Raw genomic sequence first — 22,815 nt, 5'->3', positions numbered from 1 at the left:
AATAATTGACGAAAACTTTTAATAGTCATTCTTTTGGTTCCAAAGTTTATTTTGAATTGTTTTCATGAAATTCAATTAAGCCGCTCGAGGCCATATGATGCTGATGAGATTTTTGTGAATTCAACAATACTTGATATTTAAATGTTTGTGAGATACTTTAAAGAGCTTTAAGAATGCGGTTTGTCTATTTCGATGCTGTCTACAGTACTGCTTACCATCAAGGTGTTGCAAAAAAAAAGTTTGGACATGGCAGGTCTATCTGATGTCCTGTTTTAGAGTGAAGATAGAAATAGGCAGCAATCACTTTCTTTTTGTTCATAGCAGAGTTCGAAGTCGACTTGGATTTTGTATGGAAAAGTCGATTCGTCTTCATATAAAATTCGAGTAGAATTCGAGCTTTGGTGCGTAGTCCTTCTAGATTCAATTCCGGATTTTAGCATTTAAATTTCAATCTCCACTACAAAAATCGTCCAAAAATTCAACAATACGTATGAAAAAATAAATAACTTGACAATGGTCTCAACATCCTATATCGTACCGAAATTGAATTTGAAATATAAAGATATAAAGAAATAAAGAGTACTAAAGCATGGTAAATTTAAAATTCTATTTATTTCGCAATTCTTTTTTCATACCTAAAAATACAAAAAAATATACATTTTTGTGGTGCAATTTTATTACAATTCTCGGTCTGCTTTTTCATGCGTTTTTATGTTACATTAGAAAATTTCTCTTGTTCATGTTCAAAATTTCATTTGGGGTTTGCGCCATTAAATTTTTGGAGCTCTCCATATTATTTGCGGTGCATCAATTGGATCGTTCATTTATGTATGACGTCCATAAAAAATGTTGGCTTTTTTGTAAACTGTAATAAAATCTCACAGTCCAAATTGGCTCCAAATGATGAACATTATTAGTGAATGACACCATACTGTACTGTGGTTATTCATGCTTTAAATTTCTAAAAAGGCTAACTCAATAATTTGGTTTTATGTCAGTGCTTATATTTTGATGAAATGTAATTTTTTGGCGCAACAGTATTACTTTTTGAGATAAATCATTCAAAATGCTTGTTTTGGTTTGATAAACGAATAACCTGCATTGGCAAATTATTCAAAACATACTTCCATTCAATTTTGAAATGACAATCCTTAGTGGCAAAGCATAGTTATTAGGACACACCTTAACAGGCAAAGTGGAAGTCAGCGATAGAGCCAGCTTCAGGCGACACCTGTGGGAGGTCATGGATCACAATTGATCTGTACGACCAGCGTAGTAGGTAAGAAGGTAACAAAGTGGTATAGCAATATCACTACGGGACTTTAAAGCATATTCTTTGACTCTTAGGACACGGCAACATGGTATTTTCTCTTTAAACGGCGACACTAAAGTCATTCATGTTGTTGTTTCTACATACACCTACAAGCTCTAAGAACATTACATATCGAATTAATATTTTCCATAATTACTTGTAAGCCTACACACATTTAGACTAATATCGATTCCTTGAAAGAATAATATGCTAAAGTTATGCTATAAATGTACTTAAACTGTTAAAGAAATTAAAGCGTGAACTTGAAGAAAATGTAAAAGTATTCGTGTTCAATTGAGTGATTTAAGCGCTTTAAGTGATTTACTTTATAGTGATCAGTATTTGATTAATTAGTAAATTGGAATTAATTTGCCTTTAGTAGAATTTGAATTCAATATTTGCTGTATTTTACAAATATTTGTTTTATGAATTACTTTCTTTCTTACTTCGCCGTTCGTACAGATCAATTGTGATCCATGACCTCCCACATGAGTTGCCTGATGCTGGTGGATGCCGTCCAGTTCTTTCTATTGTTTTTTTTTTAGATTGTAGTTAAGGATTGCGGCTTTTTAGGCCAACGCATCCTATACTATTGAGTCCTAAAATCATAGAATTATGCATTGGTTATGTGATCAATTACATTTTCCCGATATTGAAATACAAAGACCATTACAGAACCGATAAGAAACATGCTTATGACTAATGAGTATTCCTACAAAATGATGCATACTCAATCACATTCATTAGCACGCTCAATTATGTGAGTATGGTCATTGTCTGTTACTAATTATGTTTCATATTTAGGCTATGCTTAAAATGTCTGACAACACAATAACTCGAGGAAATTGAACAAATAATAAAATTTATCTGAGCACAACCATAAGTAGTTAGAAGCTATTAAGAAGTTCTTACCCTCAGCCTAACAACCAACCGACCAAATTGCATTATTAAGCTATCATATTAAAGAAAAATTGTTCTAAAAACATAGAAAGAGAGAAGAAAATCAACAAAGAGAGATGGAGATATAAATAAAAATGTTAGTGCCAGTGGCATCTGTTTATGAACATTACCATGACAACGATTTGTTTTGGTTCATGCCGGGGACAAATAAACTTGTTATTTAATTGAAATATACTCTGTAAAATTTTAAGTGAATTAAGATTTATCAAATTTCGTACAATAAAATTTGATTAAATTGGAAAATTGGAAAATTGAGAAAATGATACTTGGAATTGTTAAGCATAATCTGAGAGTAAAATACGAGCAAAATGGGTAGGTTGAACTAATAAAATTTCAATATGTTTGCTACGTGAGACGATCATGTGAAATGAATACTTAACAAGGAAAGATAATCTCTTAATTTTCAGTCTATTCCTTAAAATTCATCATACAGTCGAGAGAGAAAATGAGACGGTAAAAATTAAATTTATTTTATGTGATGTGTGCAGCAGTAATGAAATTATAGCCGCAGTAGACGCAGGGTAAGTCATTGACATTTGAAATTAAGATTTCCTTCGGAAAATCCATGTAGTCTAGGAAGTTAAATGAGTTATTAAGTATACATGCAAAGTGTTTGTTAATCTTCCAGCTAATTGCTTGTTTGAGGAACTAGACCAGTGGTGTGCAACCTTTAATTTATTACGGTCTAACATGATAATAAGCCTCAACCAAAACCGTACATGACATACTGTTCAGGGAATTTCTTATCATTTTTGCCGGTACACTGGTGTGTCGCGAACACAGTTTGTCCACCACTGAACTAGACTAGGACTTCATCCATTAGCATCATGATCAATGATTGCTTAGTATGTTTCAATTAGCCATGACTAATGTAAACATAAGTTCTGAAAGTTATTAATGTCTATATTTCTTGACAAACACATTAATGTCCTCAAAAAATGAAAACATCCACTTTGTCATTTGGGAGACTTAAAGACTTGAAGATGCTCTGTTAACGGAATCAACGCTTCATTATGCTTTAGTGAAAATAGATTGCTTTAGAATGTTAGAAATGAGTATGTAAATTTGGAAGTATTTTTGAAGGACATTATCTGTAAAGCGCACTTTTTATAGTATTTAAATGCATCCATGTAGACGAAATTTGGAAATGGCAATTGAGTATCGTTCAGTTGCTATTGTATTTTTGGATCATAGGGCACTATTTTATACGTAGTTCTAGTGCCTAGATAGACTTTGTACTAAAGATTTCTGAAGTCAGTTTTCAATTTTGAGTCAGTTAAGTTCAAGACTCAAAGCTGCTCGTAAGGCACCGTGATGGTTGATTACGATCCATTTATACGGTTCGCCATATTGTGCTGCTCAGAAAACTGCCTTAGAAATTGAAAAACTTCAGGCTGCGCTCCTGCCATACATGTTGTCTGTTCACATTATGCGACAAGGAAGCCAAAGATAAATTACCACAGCATATAAAGTGAAGACAACTTTACACAGATCCTCAAAAATAAGCATAATTTCAGCCACAAGGAACCAGACAGAAGTCTAGATATTTCCATTGTAATCGTCTTAGAAGCGTTGAAAGCCGTCGCAACCAATGCTTTACCCATGACAAAATTTATTTATCATCTTTTCTTCTTTCAGCGGAAATGTCTTCATATTTAACCTCAGTGAGAAATGCTTTTGGCAATTGACGGGAATTTCAATTGACAATATTACAGTAATAAAATTTGTGCCTCACAATAATCTCCTTATTGGAAATAAATCAGGATTTATTTATGAAATTGAAATTAGTGAGTAAAATTTATGATAACATTGTATTGGTTGGGGGTTTATGGAATGAAGCATGCATGGAGTGAGGAGATGAAATTTATTACCTTACGGATGGAAGTAGATTGATGGTGAATTGAGAGGAGGATCCTGAAATGTCGTAAGGGAATTTATTGTCAGTTAACTGTTTCGCTATTCATAATGACTTTATAATATACATTTTTACTCACTTTATCACTGATTCTTACATCAGGGGTGGGTAACCTATGTGACGCGGCACACCTGTATGCCGTCAAAAATGATTAGAAATGACATGATGTGCATGTGATATGCCGTGCCGCAGTTTTGATCAATGCTTAGCACCAAGGTGTGCCTCGAATAATAAAAGGTTGAGCACCACTGCCTTACATAGAACGAAATTAATATCACTTACACAAATTCATGAAGAAAATCTGTCGCAAAATTTTATTTATTATCCTTACCGTACTTACTGACTTACTTGCTTACAAAAACATGCACGAGTGAATAGGAATGGATGGAAAATTTTTTTGATGACAGGAATAGCTTTTACAATGAAAATTTTCAGTGAACAGTCATGAATTTTCACATCTATGCACTCAGCTCGCTCTTTTTTCATTCACCACTTCTGCTACAATCTGATTTCATTTGAAATTATATGTTTTCGTAATCACTTTATAGAACATAATTTTAACTGAGTTAGAGTAATGCAAAACCTTATGACAACACAGTTGTTTACGCTTTTAAAACGTCAAAAATATTTAGGGAATTTTCAAATATTTAGAAATTTTTGTGTGGACATAAATCTTGCGAAGCTGTTTTGATAGGAATATTCTGAATTAGGGATTTGCTACATTAATATTATGGTACAGAAACAAGAGAATGCATACCTTTTTAAAATCCGCCAGAGATTATAACGAATTAAGGTCATTCAACGAGATTAATGTTGGTATTTTGGATTTTAAGAGTGATTTTTAGGAATTTGCAATGTTTCCACGACTTTTTGAATTAAAGTTACAAATTCTTCACTTGAATCCAAGTATAATGTAATCGATAGGCGTCGTGGTGGCCACAAATTAAGGTTTACTGCTTAAGATAGTAATTTATTTGGAAAAATACACCACGGAATCAAGCATTGGCATGACTATGATTTAGTGCTGAATTTGATTTAAATACGGCATCATGCCAGAGTCATGCTGACTCGGTGCTGGATTTATGATCGATTAATTAACTTGTGCTATTCGGGACAGATGAATTCGAATTTGTAAGCTTTAAAATAGTAAGCTTTAAAATGGTCATGTATCATGGTCAACTTCTATTCTTGTTACAAATTATAACAACTGGCTACAAAATTCAATTAAGTCTTAAATCCACCATCTTTTGACACTTTTCGAAAGCTCACTAGCCTTAAATTGAAGCTCTTGAGCTAGAAAAATGAAAATGACTTCGATAAGTCCTCGGATAGGCTTTTGTGTGTTCTAAAAGTCCCCGATTACGTCTTAGCAAAGTCTTTTCCTCTGATTCATTTGGAGGTTGGTCTTCATTTTCAATTACGTCAGCAGGATCAACTTTCCTAAAAAAAGCAGGGTTAGGTCCCAAGTGAAACAAATGGTGAAATTTCTGCCACGAAAGTTTAAGGACACTAAATTTGGTGTTCATATGGCTTCTATTGACGTCAATTTGGTAGTTCCGTGACGAAGCCATCTTCATTCATGTTGCTCGGAGTCATAAAGTTGAACTGTTCGATAGGAGCTAAGTTTCTCATCAAACTGCCTTCATCTCAAAATAAATAGGTATAAACGACAATACACAATAAGATAAACCTCACATAACTTTATGAGATGTAAGAATCCCATTGAGAATCCACACGATGATCACACAAATATTTTCGACAGACTTGACTGGAAATAAAAATCAATCAAATAGTAAAGCGCTTAGACCATCTGTAATAAAATCAGTAGCTTTTTTTTTTCTCCATCCTCACATTACATTATCTTTATTCATTCCTGCATGTGGTATTTTATTGTGTCGTATCGTATACCAAAATCTGCTTCCATCTCTTCATTTTTATTCGCTAACTTTTTTTCTCCTTTCTTTTTGGGTATTTTCATCATCACAATGTATATAAAATAAAATTCTAAAGATAGTGGAAGGATATTGCGATGCATTAGAGCATTTTCACATGAAATAAATCAACTTTTGTGCTCATTGAACAGTGCAAAAGCATTTGTGGCGTCAACGACTAATCAAATTAAGATTTATGAGTGTGACAAGTTTACGAAAAAGTCAGAATTTTCATTTCGTAATGATTTGAGGATAAAATTCATCAAATGGATGCCAAATGATGACAAACTACTTGTTATCTTACATACTGATACCATTTGTATTCTATCCATCATTTGTGAAGGAAATGCGCTCAAACTCATTCGACATTATGAGCCATTAAAAGCAAGAGAAAAGTTTTTACGAAAGTCTAATAACAAAATTGAAATGTTGAATTACGTTTGTGATGAATCTACAACGACAGATGATGACGACAAGATAATAAAGTCAGTTATACAAGATTATCAAAACGGAATCATCACGGATGTTTCATTTCACTCGAATGGGAATGCTTTTTCTGTGACATTTTCGGACAATAGTATAATGTTATGTTCGGCAATGTTATGGGATGTAAGACGAATCTTTGCTTATCCTGATTTTCACATAAAACAATGTCAGTTCATATCGTATTGGAATGGAAGTAATATCAACAGCAATAATTACAATTCATCTAATGTTTTGTTGACTCTAACATCAAATGACGATCAAATGATGTTGACAAGCTTGAATGACCTGAATTCAAGAATGCTAATTGATATGCATAATGTAGTCAGTTTTGTTCTCTCAACAAATGGCAAATTACTGATAAACTTGCATCATTCTGGGGACTTGCTCGTTTACAATTTAGAAAATCATCTAAGTGCTCTCAGTAAAAGGATCGTGACCGATACAAAAGTTAATCACAATGCATTTAACGACGAGCAGAAAAGTAACCGTGAGGGACTCGTGGATATTCAAATGAAGGTAAATAAATTTGTACACTAACTTCTTCATGATCCTTTTTTTCTTTTAACTTTGTTTACTAACTTTTCACTAATGGGGGTCGTTTAGTTGTTATGGGACGTAAGATATTGTTTTTTTTTTTGATATTTTATTATTATCCCTTCCACAATGGCAAATCTTGAAATCTTTAGTATCCTTTATATAAACAAAAATTTAGCGCTTTATAAAGGGTTAGTTAATCCGTTTGGTACCCATATTTATGTAATTTTATGTTCTTTTATCCAAAATGGTTGAAATCAAGGCTTCGGTCATTATTTCCATTGTTTATGAGCATTTAGAGATTACGTCGAAGTTACTTTTTGGCGGAATTGTTTGATAATTTAGTACCTACTTTAGTACTTAATTATTGCAATATCAACCAAGTGATCATGGGTTTCGGTATGAGAATAATTCTTCACTTGTCCTTTATCGAATCAAATGAAGTGGAATCACGACTCATGAAAGACACGTGAAAAATTTCCCATGCCAAGTCTCGAACTCATGATCGCTAGATCGGTGTTGCAATAATTATGTAATGTACTAAAATAAGGAATGTAAAAATTCCGAAGTAGTAAACCATTCCGTCACCGACCCACTTCGACCCACTTGACCCACATTCCTTTTTAGTAATCTCGACAAAAGAGTGGTGCTGATCCCACTATAAACTATAGGGTTAGGTATGAATCCAGGGTCTCGCGCACCTCGACTAGTTAAAGAATTATCAACCGCGAATCGCACTAGTGTAGCTCTGGATCTCAATGACCTGAACAGCTAAAGATTCTTATAAGTGTTAGCCTCCATCCACAAAATAAAATACACAAAGAAGATATTCTTTACCCACTAAATCACAAACAAAACAGGTAAACAACTCCTATGTATAGCTACACCATATAAAAATCTTCATCATCCAGTTGATTGCCATCAGGAGGGTTAAGAAAAGGATCGGAGAGTAAAAAAATTGATAAAATTTTTCTTTAATCAACAAACGATTTGTGAGAAAAGAAAAGAAATTAAAAAAAGTTTTAATTAAATTATATAGTTCCATTCATTCATTTATTTTTCTGTGAGATTTTTTTTCCTCTCCTTTTTTCGTACTTTATCGAGCATCTTTTTCTGTGTCACTAAATTAATGGGAAAAGTGTATCATCAATTTGTCTCGCTGGGTTTTTTTCTTCTGTTTGCTGACTGAATCAAGGACTCATTATTTATTTTAATTACAATGATAATCAACATTCCTGTCACGTACGGAAAAAAGAGAAAGTTTCATTATGTTACTAGAACTGTGGAATGCGAACCTTACAAAGCTATTAATAATTGTACGGGAGTACTTGTGCGGAAATATTTTTATCGTGATCCATTTGATAGAAAATATGTTTCTTTATTTCTTTTAAGGGGCGTATCCAAAGGGTTTAATAGAAATGATATTTATCTTACCATAGAGGTTTTCTAGATTTATTAATGGATTTTGATGCAATTGAATTTTTAATGCACAGTGATTAATCAATAGTTTCTAATAAATTCAGGTTTTCATGTCGATCTCCTGCGTCAGGTCCATTTTATTAATATTGCCAATCATTAGGCAATCAGGTAGCTTTCGTTCCTTTGTCCCTAGCTAGAATACACGTTTCTGACTAGTTCCTTACTCAAATGTTGCTCAAAGCTCTGGTGTAGACTCGATCTTGTACATTAATGATTATGTCTGAGATTCTAACCCACGACCTTTGAGTTGTCATACCAAATCTTAGAGCCAAGAACCTTTCCTATTCCACCATCAAATCACTTAACGACTTGAATGATTTATGGCAAAAATAGATACATTTCCTTTAATTTTCTAAAGTTTTATCACAACTACCTCTTCTAATTACTTTAAACATACAAAATTAAATTTCTCCCGTCAACCAGGTTGTCAACCTTTATTTTATTACTTCCTCATTTCCGTATATTATTAAAGTTAGTCAAGTAAACTCATTCATTGTAAATTAACATCAACATAAATCCACCAAAAAGTTAAAATATTGTCAGAATCGCAGTCAAGTGAATTAAATTCTTTGAAACCGCACTTAATGCGTAGTAAATAAATTATGAAAAATTTGAGCACCCACGCATGATAAAATGCGAAGCAACGCTAAGTCATCATACAACCGAGTAATTTTACGTCGTAAGCTTTTGCAATCCAATTACTTTAATATTTTTCTCATTAATTTAATGTTGGTGATTTTGATGTCCCTGAACTTTATTTTTAAGATTATAACGTGCAAAATTCAGTCTCAGTTCATTGAATGCGTCGTGATTTCAATTTGACCCTTAATAAGAAAGTTTTCTCATAAACCTTTTTTCTTTATAATTTCTTAGTTGTGCACCTATATCCTAAAATAATTAAAAAATAAATTTACTGAACTTTCTTTAAAGTTGAGTAACCCTTGAGTTGAGGGAAACTTCCTTTATAAAATGACATTAAGAACAGTTACTAAGTATCTATTTGTGAAAGTTGTGAAATATTTGTAAATAACAAAATATAGTGAAAATTGCAAATATAAAGAATGCCCCAATAGGCAAAAGGTATTTGTGAAGAACTTGAAAAGACATTAAAGTTTATAGAGTTTGTTTGAAAGCTGCTAGAGGGAAATTGAATTGAAATTTCAATTTTTTGTTTGATAAATTCTAGAGAAATGTTTTGTAATTTTATGAGTTCAAACAGTGACATTTCAAGGATATTTTTATGTTTTCTCGCTTTCGGGATCAAAAAAATGTAATTTCAGCCTTATCAGACTATCAGCATACTCAACTAACGAGCGTGCTCATGAGTATGCTGAATCAAAATTGTGAGTTTACTCATGAGCATGCTCGTCATGATTTTCAGGCACCCAGAAAATAACGAAAAATAGACTCTGATTTTTATTCCGAGTGGAAAACCACGTATCCAGTTAATAACTAGACCTACAATGGACTAATGACAATTTTATGAACGATGGTTCCTGACATTAAAGTTAGAATAGACTGGGTAAAGTTGTAGAACTAGAGAAAATACGATAATGTTCTCCATTATTTACTGGACATTAAGTCAATTTTTCCACTTCAGTATGGATGTCGATTTCATTGCTTTCACAACAAGGTTGTTACCTAACAAGATTCAAGTTCCTCATGATTTCAATCTAAAATTTCATTCAATTTCAAGAAATTCTACAAAAATTCATTACGAAAATACAAAGAATTGTTAATAATTAAATTAATTAATTAACTCTAAATGCCAACAGCAGTTCTTATTTTTTTTGCAAAAATTTCAAATGTCATCTTCATGACGATAATTTGTAAAATCGTAATTAGGAATATTTGTTGAAATTGAAATTTACTAGAAACCCTTTTTTTCGAGTCTTTTAATTACTCGATCGTATTTTCGTATCTAATGACTAGGCAATGCCAATTCTGAATTAAAAAAATCTTTGGAAAAGTTTGAAGCACGTGCTTTCGTTTTTAAAAATTAATTTTCATCCATAGAGAATAAAAGTTGGAATGGAAATACTGAAAATATGTTTGAGAATTACACCCGAGAGACACAATTGGTTCTGCCATGGCAGCTATGTGTCAGCCATATTTTTTGAGGCCATATGGATGCCAAATTAAGGAAATTTCAGTTATGCGTTTGGAAAATATCCGAGCCATCTACATTTGGGTCGTTCGGGACATTTTCGTGTGCTAATTTACGCACAAAATTATACAGAAAGTCAACTTGAAATTAAAAAGGAAGGCAACCTATAATATTAATTAAATTAATTTTCTACAATCGTAAATGCGCCATCATTAGTAACGAATCAGTAGCCATGATTCTCAATACATACTTTTGCATTTTTATCCATTGCTCTTCTGCTGAATTATATTGAAAATTTTTGTGCTTTCTTCTCTCTTTTTTTATACATTTGAAATTTCCAATTCAATGAGATATATCCATTAATTTTATTTCATTTCTATTCTTTCATTTTCTTTTCGGTTTAGATGAAAAAAGCAATGCCAAAAGCTCGTCTACTTCGAATACTGAAAGAGTTTGGTGAATATCCAGAGAAGTATCGTCCAATCATGTGGAAGACACTTCTTAAATTGCCTGAAAATTGTGACTCATTTGCCATTTTATTGAAGAAAGACTTGTATCCGAGTGTACGAGTATGTATGTCAAATTACGATAAACGACCATCGTCGTTAAATGACCAGAAGACACTGAATAATTTGAAGCATATTATGTCGTGTTTATTTCATTGGTCAAAAGTATTTGAGAATGTAGCATATCTGCCAAAGTTCATATTTCCATTCGTTAAATTGAGTAAGGGAGACATGCTGTTTTGTTTTGAACTTATTGCAACACTTATGCTTAACCACTGTCAATTGTGGTTTGAATTTCTACCCCTGCAAATGCCATACAATTATCTGAATCTTATCGAGAATGTTCTAATGGAAATGGATCATAAATTATATGAATTTTACAAATCAAAGGACATAACAAGTGAACATTACGCATTACCATTAATGCAGAGTGCTTTCTCTGAGGTTTTAGATGAACAAACATGGCCACAATTATGGGATCATATTATATCAAATGAACCGTATTTCCTCATTTTTATAATTGTCGCCTATAACTCCATACATCGATCGATAATAATGAAATTGAAGGACATGGATAACATCGTGACTATATTTCATGAACAAAACTGTATAAATTTTAAGAAACTCATGAAAAAATCCTATACATTCATGAGAAAATGTCCATTGAGCATTCATCCGAAGCAATATATGACATCATTTAGTCCGCTATCTCATGGCACATACCAGAAATTTGAGCGTTACCAAAAAAATTTAATTAACGTTGACATGACACAGCTAAATACTCTACGAGAAGAGCAAAAAATTCTTGATTGTAAGCTAGCCGAGATGGATAAATTTGAGAAATCAATTGATGCACGTTTGGAAAGCTTTTTGATTGATGAGGAATATCAAAAGAGAATGAAAGGTAGGTCTTTTTTTGCTTTTATTCTGATAGCTTGTTTTTGGGGATGTGTTCTGTGTACAGCATGTTGTCTTAGTTACATTTACTATTTGTTTGGTATGCTGTTATAATTGGAATGGTCTTATAATTGGAATGTGCAAGGGGGTCAATTTAAAACTGTTGATTAAGGGGGAGTGCTTGTAATGTCATGAACATTTTTGAATCCTTGTCATATCAACAGCACTCTATAAAATAATTAAGAGATCGTTTCATGGTGGAAATCGGAACCACGTCCTCACAAAAGAGATATACAGATTTGCCGGTCTTTTAACTAGTAACTTGGCCACAGATGCTTTACTCTAGCACTGACAGGTTCGCTTATATATGGCTTGAGTGGGGTACATTCCACTCTCTTCAGACACTCCAGCACTGTGCAAAGGATACTGAGCAAAATGCCTGAAAATGGATTCTAAGTTTCTTTTGGCAAATAGCACATTTGTGTGGATGTTAAAAATACTAGAACGAGACATCAAACTAAGCACCATAAAGCAGTCGCTAAAGCAACGCTATGTCGCTGCGTAGACGGCAAGACTAGTAGGTGCTCTGATGGCTGATTTCGTTTAAATTTTCAAATTGCCGTTAAATAATCATAAATATAGTATTGTGCACTTGAGTCATAGCTCGAAACTACTAGAGCAACAACTGAATCATCCTTTCTAGATCCGCAATCTAAATTGTCAAGAATTCCCGAGAATTCTAATCTGATTATCTTGACATATGCACAAATAGGATTCAATGACATCAATCAAATTATTCAGTTTATACACACAAAGAAAGCATAAGCGAAAGCAATTGAAAATTTCCGGTGAAGTTGCTCTTGTATGATTTCGTCTCTCTATGTCAATAATTTATTTGCCGATTGCTTTCAAAAGCTGTATTTAACTGATATTTCCACTCTAATTCCCGTTAATCGATTTGACTGTTTTCTAATTTTGATTTATCTTCCTACACACATCCTCAAATTTTCATTCAAAAGTGTGAATCAGCATTGAAAATGAAAATCAATCGTCAACAGTTTGAATAAATTTTAAAATTTTTGTTAAATCAAATGGAGTGGATATGATCTAGATTGTTAAAACCAAAAAACCGAGCACAATGTTATCAGGAATACATAACAAATTAAATTTGATATTTGCTGTGAAAATTGTTTAGAAATATTCTATTTGTCAAATAAATGCCACAAACATTGATTTTAATTTGATAAAAAAATATCTGCGGATTTTTTGAATTAAATTGGACGTCCGCATTGATTATGAATTTTAGTTTTGGAATTTTGTGTGCATTGTATAGAATCCTCGTTAAATCAACAGGATCAATACAATGATTGAGATAATGTTCTTTAAAATATGAATCAATTTATGTATATCTTCACAAAAGGCTTCATATTTCTGGTCAATTGCTTGACTTCTCGGCCACATATGATTATACTTCTGAACTAGCTGATTGATCTAAGGCCGATGTCTCCGATGGTGATGCGGAACAGTAAGGTTTGTTATATGTACACCACTAGTACGATACAATCATACATTTGGTATGACAACGTGGTGTCCTTGTACCGTATCAATGATACACCAGTGGTATACTAATGGTGCACCGGTGGTACGGTATAGTGGTAATATGGTACTGTATACCACTATTCCATACCAGGTATTTTATTGTACCGTATCAGTTCCAAGTGGACAAAAATACGTTATAACCTGTTGAAGTCAAGTTATTGTTCAGTTAATGACTATTTAATAGGTATTTTTGTCCATTGTATATCTAAACCATATCGTACAATACCACCACTTAAGAAATCGGTCCCTGTTATTTAGCTTGTTATCCTTGAATCCAAAATACTACAAAACAACAATTTTAATACCCCAGATGCTGCTACTCCATCACCCTGTAAAAATTCTAAACTTATTCCTCTATTTGTCTTCTTTTTAAACTCTAATCCTTCTCAATTACAACAAATTGATGAAAAGACGCTCAATTCATCCATCTTCAATGCCTATCTGATTTTCATCATTCCAGCACGAATGTAATTCTTTCAATATCTATCAATGAACACATATGATTTATTGCTTTTTCTCATCATCTTATAACATTCACTGATTAAAATGTTCTTGATTGACATGAAAATATTGTAGCAATATTATATATTTTTTTCTGAGAAGGATTAATGCTGAGCTTTCTAATTAAAATTCAGCAAAAGTTTCTCCTAAAAATAGATGAACGAAAACACTTTTTTTTCTTTCATTCCTGTGATGAAGACATGAAATCAGCATTATTCATCTCTATCATTTGAGAATTTTTCCATTCATCCAAAAATTTACATAACTGATGTCATTGGAGAGTAGATGACAGGTGTAAAGGATTATATTTTCATGATGTCATTTAAAGTTTTGATTAATGAATAATAATTCTCGACTTATTTGTGATTATATACTTGGTAATATAGCTTTTGAGTTCCTTGACTTATAGAATTATTTTTGGAGATTTATGTTTAAAGCTTAAAGTAATTGACTATGAATACAAGTTTTAGACGACAAACTTAAATCATCATTGTAAAATTGATGACCCGAGCAACACATGCATTCGCAAGGATACCACTTCGTCGCTGTATTAATAGTAGGGCACGAAGTTGCCTTAACGGTACCGTGACGATTGATTTTGACCCATTCTTACTACGAAAAATGAGGTTCGGTGCATTGTACCTTAGAACATCCTTAGAATCCCATAGCTAGTTGAGCCTAGTTGTAGTAGAAGTTGAATCTATTTTTTGATGCTATTTATATCTGTAAGTCAATATATCCAACGTACATAATTCAATTAGCAGACAATATTGATAAATGAATAGCAGAAATAGAAATCAACTAGACTCAACTCCATATGAAATTCGAGTCGACCTTGAGCTCTACTAATTAGATAATTAAGTTAAGTACCATTTCAATCAACGACTTATCGCTACGCAATACCTTAACAACCTCATAAACCATTCATAAGGCTTTATGAGAATCAAATTTCTCATATAAATTTGTTAATCATTCAATATGATGAGAAAAGGATGAGAAGAAGAAGAAGGAGCGTGCCATGGCTGCTCATTCATCAATGATAAGAGACTGTAGATAATGTTGTTATTTCCATGTGCTTATATCTATTACAATAGAATGTTATTAAGACAATCAAATAACCGACATATTGAAGACTTATTTCCTTCCTACTCGAAAAGACAAAAGTTCAACTAGCATAAGATTTATATCAAGTATTAAAGCACCAAGACATACTTTGCCATCTTACTGGTTTTGTGCTTTCTCATAAACCCCCTATATTGTATATGGATATATGCTCATATTATTCTTATATTATTTGATTTATGACAATCATCAATTATTTCACTGCCTTTTATTCCAAAACCACCCATTCCCATGATTCATATACTGTATCATAATATATCGTTCATGTAACTCAAACATGAGTACAGCATAAAACGAAAGTAAATGCACGAAAGAGAATTGAATGAAATATTTTTTCACATAGTTAAGGATAGTTGTTTGGGTATTGCTGTTGCCTTTTGTTACTTTACGCACACATGACGCATTGGATGGAAAAGAGTAGAAATAAAATTTTAGGCTCACAATGGATAAGAGATCAGGCTGAAAATATCGAAAGCAATTTGTTGGTTGAGAAGAGGAACTAAGTGGGTGGAAAGTCTAATTGACGATGATTTGAAAGAAAAAGGAAATTTTTTTTACACACATAAAAAGAGAGAACAGAATCAGTAACAGAAGTGAAAACAATTGTGCTATAAATCATGAATTACAGTTTTTTTTGTTCCTTCGTTCTGCCTTCTTTTTCTTTCTTTTCAATACAAAACTCGATACATTCATGGCAAAAGAAATTTATTCGCCACATATATAAACAATTTTTCTTTTTCTTCTTCCTCCTCTCATCTGCACATCCTGAATCGAAGCTTTATATAAACAATTTTTATGACGAAAATTCTTTTCTTTTTCTTTTGTATAAAATCATTTAAAGGAAGCGGAGAAGCAGTATAAATAAATAATAAAATAAGAGGAAATAAGAAGAAATCATTCATCACTGAATAAAAAATTGTTTGACAATTGTGTGTTCATCTCTTCCTCCCCAAAAAAATGCTTATATTTATTTATGAATTGTTGGAGTGTAATCAAGTGGCACTAAAGAAGAATTTTGTCTCCCACAGTGCTACTGAAATGATTAATTTCTAATAGGTTTTAGAGCTTTCGACTTTCCCGGGCGACACAAATGAATGAGAGTCTGCCTTGAAGCATTTAAAGCTCTGCTAAACCTCCACAACAGCCACATGAATGCCAAATTATGACGGCTTTCACTAAGTGTCAAAAAATGGGATTTACCGGTGCCGTAAAAGCTTCGTTAAAAACTCTAAAGCGTATCCTTCTCCATTTATGTAACTCGGGCACTATTGCGTCATGCCTAGCTTAAATGTGTAGGAAATATGATTCTAAATTAAATTAAATTGATTTAAAGCTTTTCCTTCATTCAGAAATAATCTGCAAAATATTAGCAATTCAGGATGAATTCAAACAACAATTTGCAGAATCATTCAAGTTAAAAGCAGGATATTCATTTCGGATGAGCAGATGCATGAATTTGTTGTAAAAGGGGTTGAATGTGGTTTAAGAATATTGCGGATGAATTGATTTGAAAATGTGTTGTTTTGATGTTATGGGAATCATGGGATCGTGAAAAATCATAAACATGAGAAAAATGATGACTTTTGTTTTTTATTGTAAATATTTTTTCTTTATTCAAGGTTTGTGGAAGTTATTTTTAGAATTATGAAATGCTTTTGGATGAAGATTTTGAATATCCTTGAAAAAGCTCGAAAGTATCTGAGAAGTCGCAATAATTTCAAGACACAATTTTTATCCCGAGTGACACAAATGAAAATGGCTCAAATATGACTCATTTAAGAAGGCTCCGTAAGGACACATTTAATTACTTGAAAAGAAGGCAGCGTCCATAGCAGACTACATTTTGAAGCCGTGTAGCCGATATATTGCATTAGTAAATGTATCCTTTATGGAGTTTTAAAACAGTCATGTCGGAGGGAATAAAATTTTGTGAATTTGTAAGGTACAATTGTTAGGATTTGTGCATGATCTATGTTATTGAGCACTGAGTCTCAAGGACTTTGTTAAAAGATACTTGAGATTTATTATGTGCATTTAATCATCAACCCAAACATCTCAATGTGTTTGTTGGGACATCGTTAAGAAGCCGTATTAACGGTAAGACGTGAAGATGTCCTAAGTGCAACGCGACGGCTTGTTTCGACTCTTTTAAACGGCATTTTGCCGCTCAGAGTAATTAGAGTAGCACAATGTAATCGCCAGAGCACCGCTCCGTTGCGTTATAGACGGCAAAATATAAGGTTACTCTGACGGCACATGGCCGGTGATTTCGGGGCATTCTTACATTGAAAACTAAAATTTGCCACATAGTGCTGTTCGGGAAATCCTCTTTTCGACAGATAAGCTTATCTGACTGCTTAATATATGAATACTCAAATTTGCAATATATTTTACGTGATTTTCTACCTCAATTGACTTCTTACTGCTTCGAACAACAAAAATAGAAATGGAAATCGAAATTTGATCTTTTAAGTATCATGATCGAAATTTTCTGTTTAAGAAGTTCTTCATAAGAATCTCTTCCAATTGAACAACTTGATTCGACATTAATACGAATATAGTTTATAAAGTATTTCAAAGTTTTAAGCAACGAGCTACGAAATTGAATTTCTATGAATTCATTATAAATCCAGTGTGAAGCTTTAAATAGGCAAGGAATCTAATTAGTAGAGATAGTTGAAATTGTAATTAATTTTTCATTTGATGAGGCACATCTTAATGTGCTGTTAGCAATAGAACTGTTTTTCAATTACAGCACTTAATCCTAAAACTTGTGACTTAATTCCCGGGATACTTTATTGAATGAATCTCAGTATGTGCTCAGCAGATTGAAAAAGTAATCTAGATTATTTACAATTTTAAAACATATCATCCATTGAGAAAACGAATGAATCCATTCGAGTATCAAAAGCGCTTCATTTCAGGTTCATAGAACACAGTAAATCATTTCTACATTAACCATGAAAAGCATCAATTTTTACTCTAAATATTATTTTTTCATGACATTTACTTCTTTTTCTTTTATCTGTTTGCATTTTGACAAAAGAAATTGAGTCACAGTATGAGAAAGCACTCGACGAAGAAGAACAACGAATTATTTACCAAAGGAAACTTTTACTGTTAAATACCAGGAAGACATACGAAAAGGAAATTGAAAATCTGATTCAAATGAAAAACACTTTCGTTCACAACCAAATTGATGCCAGTAAGAAGGATTTAGAATTGATGCTAAACAAATATGAAAAGCAGGTGAGCTTTTTATTTTACAATTCAATGAACTCGTATGGATACGCCAGATACATGAAGATATTTATTTAACTGACAGCATCTTCTTCTTACATTTCGCTTTTTACATCCATGCTATGTGGCTGGTGTGTTTGTAAAATCGATGATAAGTAAGAAGATGTGGAACTTGTCTTAAAGATCTTTTATGAAAACTATTGGAAAATGTAGTGATGGTCAACCTTTGCGCTGTGGGAAAGTAATTTAGTATGAAACTTACTTGTTGCTTTGCTGGCTGTATAGATCAATTGTGATCCATGGCCTCCTTCAGATGGCGTTTAATGCTGGTTATATCGCTGGTCAATTCCGTCTGCCAAGTACAATACTGTCTCTATCGACAGCTTCCTTTAAAGTGTTTTTTGGCCGTCCACTAGCTCTTTCACCACTTATCTTACTAATACCATGTCCAGCTCATCGAAGCATGTCCACTTTGACTCTTCCCATAAGGAACTTTCAGCAGTTCTCAATATTTTGGATCATAAAAATGTGCAGTAACTCAACAAATGTTGCACATTACTGCTTAAATATGAACCATACCCCATAATCCATAATGACTACCCATATATCCTGTTAGCATTACTCATTTTTCATATCTCCGCCCGACAACCATTTACTAAAAAAATAAATTTTTATTGCTGTATGTTCTCTCAATACTAGCGGATACGAGAAGATATCGAAATGCAAATGACAGAGGAAAATTTAAAGCTGAAAGAAATTGCAGTACAAATGAAAGCTTTTAATGTACGAGATAACAGCAGGAAGCATGTACCTCTAGATGAAACGTACAAAGACAGTGTGGTAAAATTAGAAGAACAACATAAGAAGTTCATGGATGAATTGAGTCAGGTAAGATTTTTCATTTCTCATTTTCAACGACGAGAGTAGACAGAACATAAATCATGATATGAGAATAAAGGGAAAATCTGTGGGTGGCATGAGAAATATATATCATGCACATTTTTCTTATTTTGATGTTCGAGAAACTCAATAAAATACATTATTAAGGAGGTTTTCATTCTGTGGCAAGTGAAATATATTGTTTAAAAAGTTCTCCTTTCTCTTATGTTACGAGGAAGCTACGAGGTATCTTTATTATTACAAAAAATGCAATGCATGTCTGTGTCTTAATAATATTTTGAGGAATTTACAATACAGATATATGGTTTTGATTTTTGAATTATTTATTGTGTAATTAAGGTTGTAATGATGGGATATTCTTGGTAGAATTACAGGCATTTATAAAATTAGAAGTTTTATAACGAAACAGCAGTTACGCGAAGCCATAAATTGATTAAGAGTTATGAATTGTTCAAAAACTACGAAACGCTAAAAATAGTATTTTTAAATGCCCATTCCCTTCCTTACCGTTACTGTTTGTAACACAATCATGAACCATAATTTGTGATGTCTGAGAACCTATCGTACCTAATTCTTTACATTGCAAGACTCAAGAAATATCAATGTAATGAATTTAACCACAATTTGAGTGTCGTGAATCATACAAAATAAATTGACGTGACTTGAACTGTAAGAAAGTGCCCAACTTCAACTGAACTTCCCTAAAATTGTACTTGGGTCATTAGGATCGATAGGTTGACATTCTAACTACTACCTCACAGCTGCTTTTTCACTGCTGAACCATCATTTTACCTCCATGCCAAAACTCCATACACCCCTCTCCTTCCACATTTTTTGAGCATTGTGTGATTTGGTAGGGAACTTTTTATAGGCGTTTCAAAGTAGGAGTTTTAGGCTCCGATCTCCTCTAATCTCTTTCAAATGATGTAAATTCCTTTATTCACATTAACTGTTTCTAGGTACTTTAAATGAATAAACAAAAAATGGCAAGGAATTAAGCATCAATCGAATCTTATGTTGATTTCTATAAAATACTTCCTGATGAATTAATTATGGAAGATTAAAATTCCATTCTCCTCTCATGAGATAATACGCAATTATAGGAATTAAAATATTCATAATGCTATAATCTGTCCCATAATTAGACGCAATTACGTAGTAAAGTTTGATAATGGTAATTTAATTAAGTAGAAGTTATTTAACAGATTTATAAACAAAACAAAAAACTTTTAATTACAGTTTGAATCAAGATTTCGTACTTGAGACGTTCCTTAAAAGTCCTCTTATTCATTAATTTATTAGAGTGTAGAGCAATTAAAACAGCATTTTTATTAATTCTGAAAAAATATTTTCCTTATCAACCTTTTCTTTCTCTCGTTTTTCATAATTATCATAGCTTGAGACATTCACGTCGCCATACCATAATTTTGAAACTGAATCGTCGATAACGACAAGCACGTCATCTCAAAACTCGTCCCATTCTGAAATTGACGTTGTTGAACGAGCACTTTACGAGATTCAAGATGAATTTAATAATTTGGTAGGAAAAGATGGAAACAAAGCTGATTATAAGTGGAATATGAAGGTATGATGCTGATGATATTCATTCTTTTTGCTGTTAGATGGTCTAAAAAAGTTTATTATTCTCAATTTTTCATCCCTTATCATCATTATTAATTTTTTTTTGGACTATACTATATAGAAGCTCGAAGGGGAGGTGGAAAAGCTGGAACGTGAAATTAATTTTTTGTTGGCAGACCTTAAAGAACACTGATGCTATGGCTTGATACAACTTTGAATTAATAAACTTTCTTTTTGTATGTTTAACACAAAATTTAATAATAATTGAAATGTTAAATACATTTGTGGATGTCTTCTTCATTTTTTGAGGAAAAGTTTGTGAAAAAAATAAAGAAAAAGATTTGATTTTATTCCAAAAAGTTGTTCTTCTTATGCTGTATCGTTTGTATCAAATGAAGTAGAAAAATTCTCTTTTGACGATATTTTTATAATTCAAAGAACAAATTTAAGTATGATTCAATTGAGCTTTTAGGTGTAATTTGAACTTTAAATATTTTTAAAACTTTCAAGCATAAAAATGTCAAAAATAAACCAGAATGCATTTATAAATTCAATTTTACTGTCTGTTAACTTAAATTTCAATTCTTGAAAGATTTCTTTGAAATGTTTAACTTGTTCTGTAAATGTTAAAAATATTATTTCGACGAAGTAATAAAGATCTTCATGAACATATATTGACTCTGCCTAATTTTTGCGTATTTATACGTTGGAAATTGAAAAAAATTCTCACTAATTTGTATGTCGTTAACAATATTAAATTTTATGCGAATTTCAAAATGAATTTTGCAAGTTCGAGGAACATGTTTGAGTTATTTTAGTCTTAGAATGCAGAATTTTTTTATTAATTTGAGCGAAAAAGAAGTTTAAAGCTCCCAAAAATTGTTTTGTACGTTCATATTTTAAAGAATGTCATTCATATAAAGCATTTACAGCTTTGTCTTATATGCGTCTCAGGACTAATGACAACGAATGTTGATTCACCTAAACACCGCACACACAACATTGACAATTTTACTGCCTATAGTCTACAAACTGGAGCGACGCAGAAAAGAAGGCTTCGTCACTGAACTGAAAGGCTCCGATCATCTCCTTTTGTAAAAACACCAAATGAAAATCGTCTCAATTTGGAATCTATACTTGCCAGCGGCTGCATGGCCTGATGTTGCTCGGAAAAATGAGGCTGTAAGTCGCAGTTCTGGTGTATATGATTTGAAAAACGATATTTCATTAATTTTATTTACGAGTCTCGAATTCATGATAGCTGGTAGGTGTACAATGATTAAATTCTGAAGAACAAAACCTCTATGCTCCTGAGTCACTTCGACTGAATTAGCTTTAAAACTCCAAATTGTAAAATACATGTAAATTCGAAGAAAATTTATACATCATTTAAATTTCGAAATTCATTTACTCAACGGGTCTATGAACTTTAAACAATAAATATACATATTTAAAAACTTTTTCATCTTTTCCTTAAAAAGAATTAATTTAAAATGCGGTACATGGAAATTCTCTGTTTGAATATGTATTAAATAAAAGTTAAAAGGTATACAAAAGAAAGTTGCTCATGAACATTTTTGAAGTAGGTTACTTTAAAAAAAATTACAAACACGTGTTGCGGAAGCTCTTAATTGTATTTTTGAATTAATAAAGGATACTTACGAATTTAGTTTGATCGGCTAACTGAGTGACTGGTGGCAGATTGATGGGGTAAGGTGTGAGATCTTAACAACCAGACATCGCAG

The 22,815-nt window shown here is 32.4% G+C and overlaps 1 protein-coding gene across 1 annotated transcript; it reads left to right on the top strand.

Annotated features, from left to right (window-relative positions):
- Window positions 1-2,531: 2,531 nt before the first annotated feature.
- On the top strand, window positions 2,532-21,429 carry LOC139091829 (TBC1 domain family member 31). The gene is made up of 8 exons (XM_070642044.1): window positions 2,532-2,584; window positions 3,911-4,059; window positions 6,198-7,120; window positions 11,129-12,134; window positions 18,396-18,598; window positions 19,289-19,477; window positions 20,886-21,074; window positions 21,192-21,429. Exons 1-8 carry the CDS (start codon window positions 2,532-2,534, stop codon window positions 21,261-21,263), a joined length of 2,784 nt encoding a protein of 927 aa, XP_070498145.1. The 3' UTR covers window positions 21,264-21,429.
- The last annotated feature ends 1,386 nt before the right edge of the window (window positions 21,430-22,815 follow it).

The sequence above is a fragment of the Chironomus tepperi genome, unplaced genomic scaffold, assembly GCF_022539635.2.
Source record: "Chironomus tepperi strain 1889 unplaced genomic scaffold, CSIRO-AGI_Ctep_v1 contig_16, whole genome shotgun sequence".
Classification (NCBI taxonomy): domain Eukaryota; kingdom Metazoa; phylum Arthropoda; class Insecta; order Diptera; family Chironomidae; genus Chironomus; species Chironomus tepperi.
Note: the sequence above shows the minus strand (reverse complement) of the source record. Positions and strands in the feature narration are given on the sequence as shown.

Excerpts from the sequence above, each read along its gene's own strand:
- LOC139091829 (XM_070642044.1), top strand. The coding sequence starts at position 2,532 with ATGATACTTGGAATTGTTAAGCATAATCTGAGAGTAAAATACGAGCAA. Across the intron at positions 7,121-11,128 it reads TCGTGGATATTCAAATGAAG|ATGAAAAAAGCAATGCCAAA; the intron begins GTAAATAAATTT and ends TTTTCGGTTTAG. Across the intron at positions 18,599-19,288 it reads TAAACAAATATGAAAAGCAG|CGGATACGAGAAGATATCGA; the intron begins GTGAGCTTTTTA and ends TCTCAATACTAG.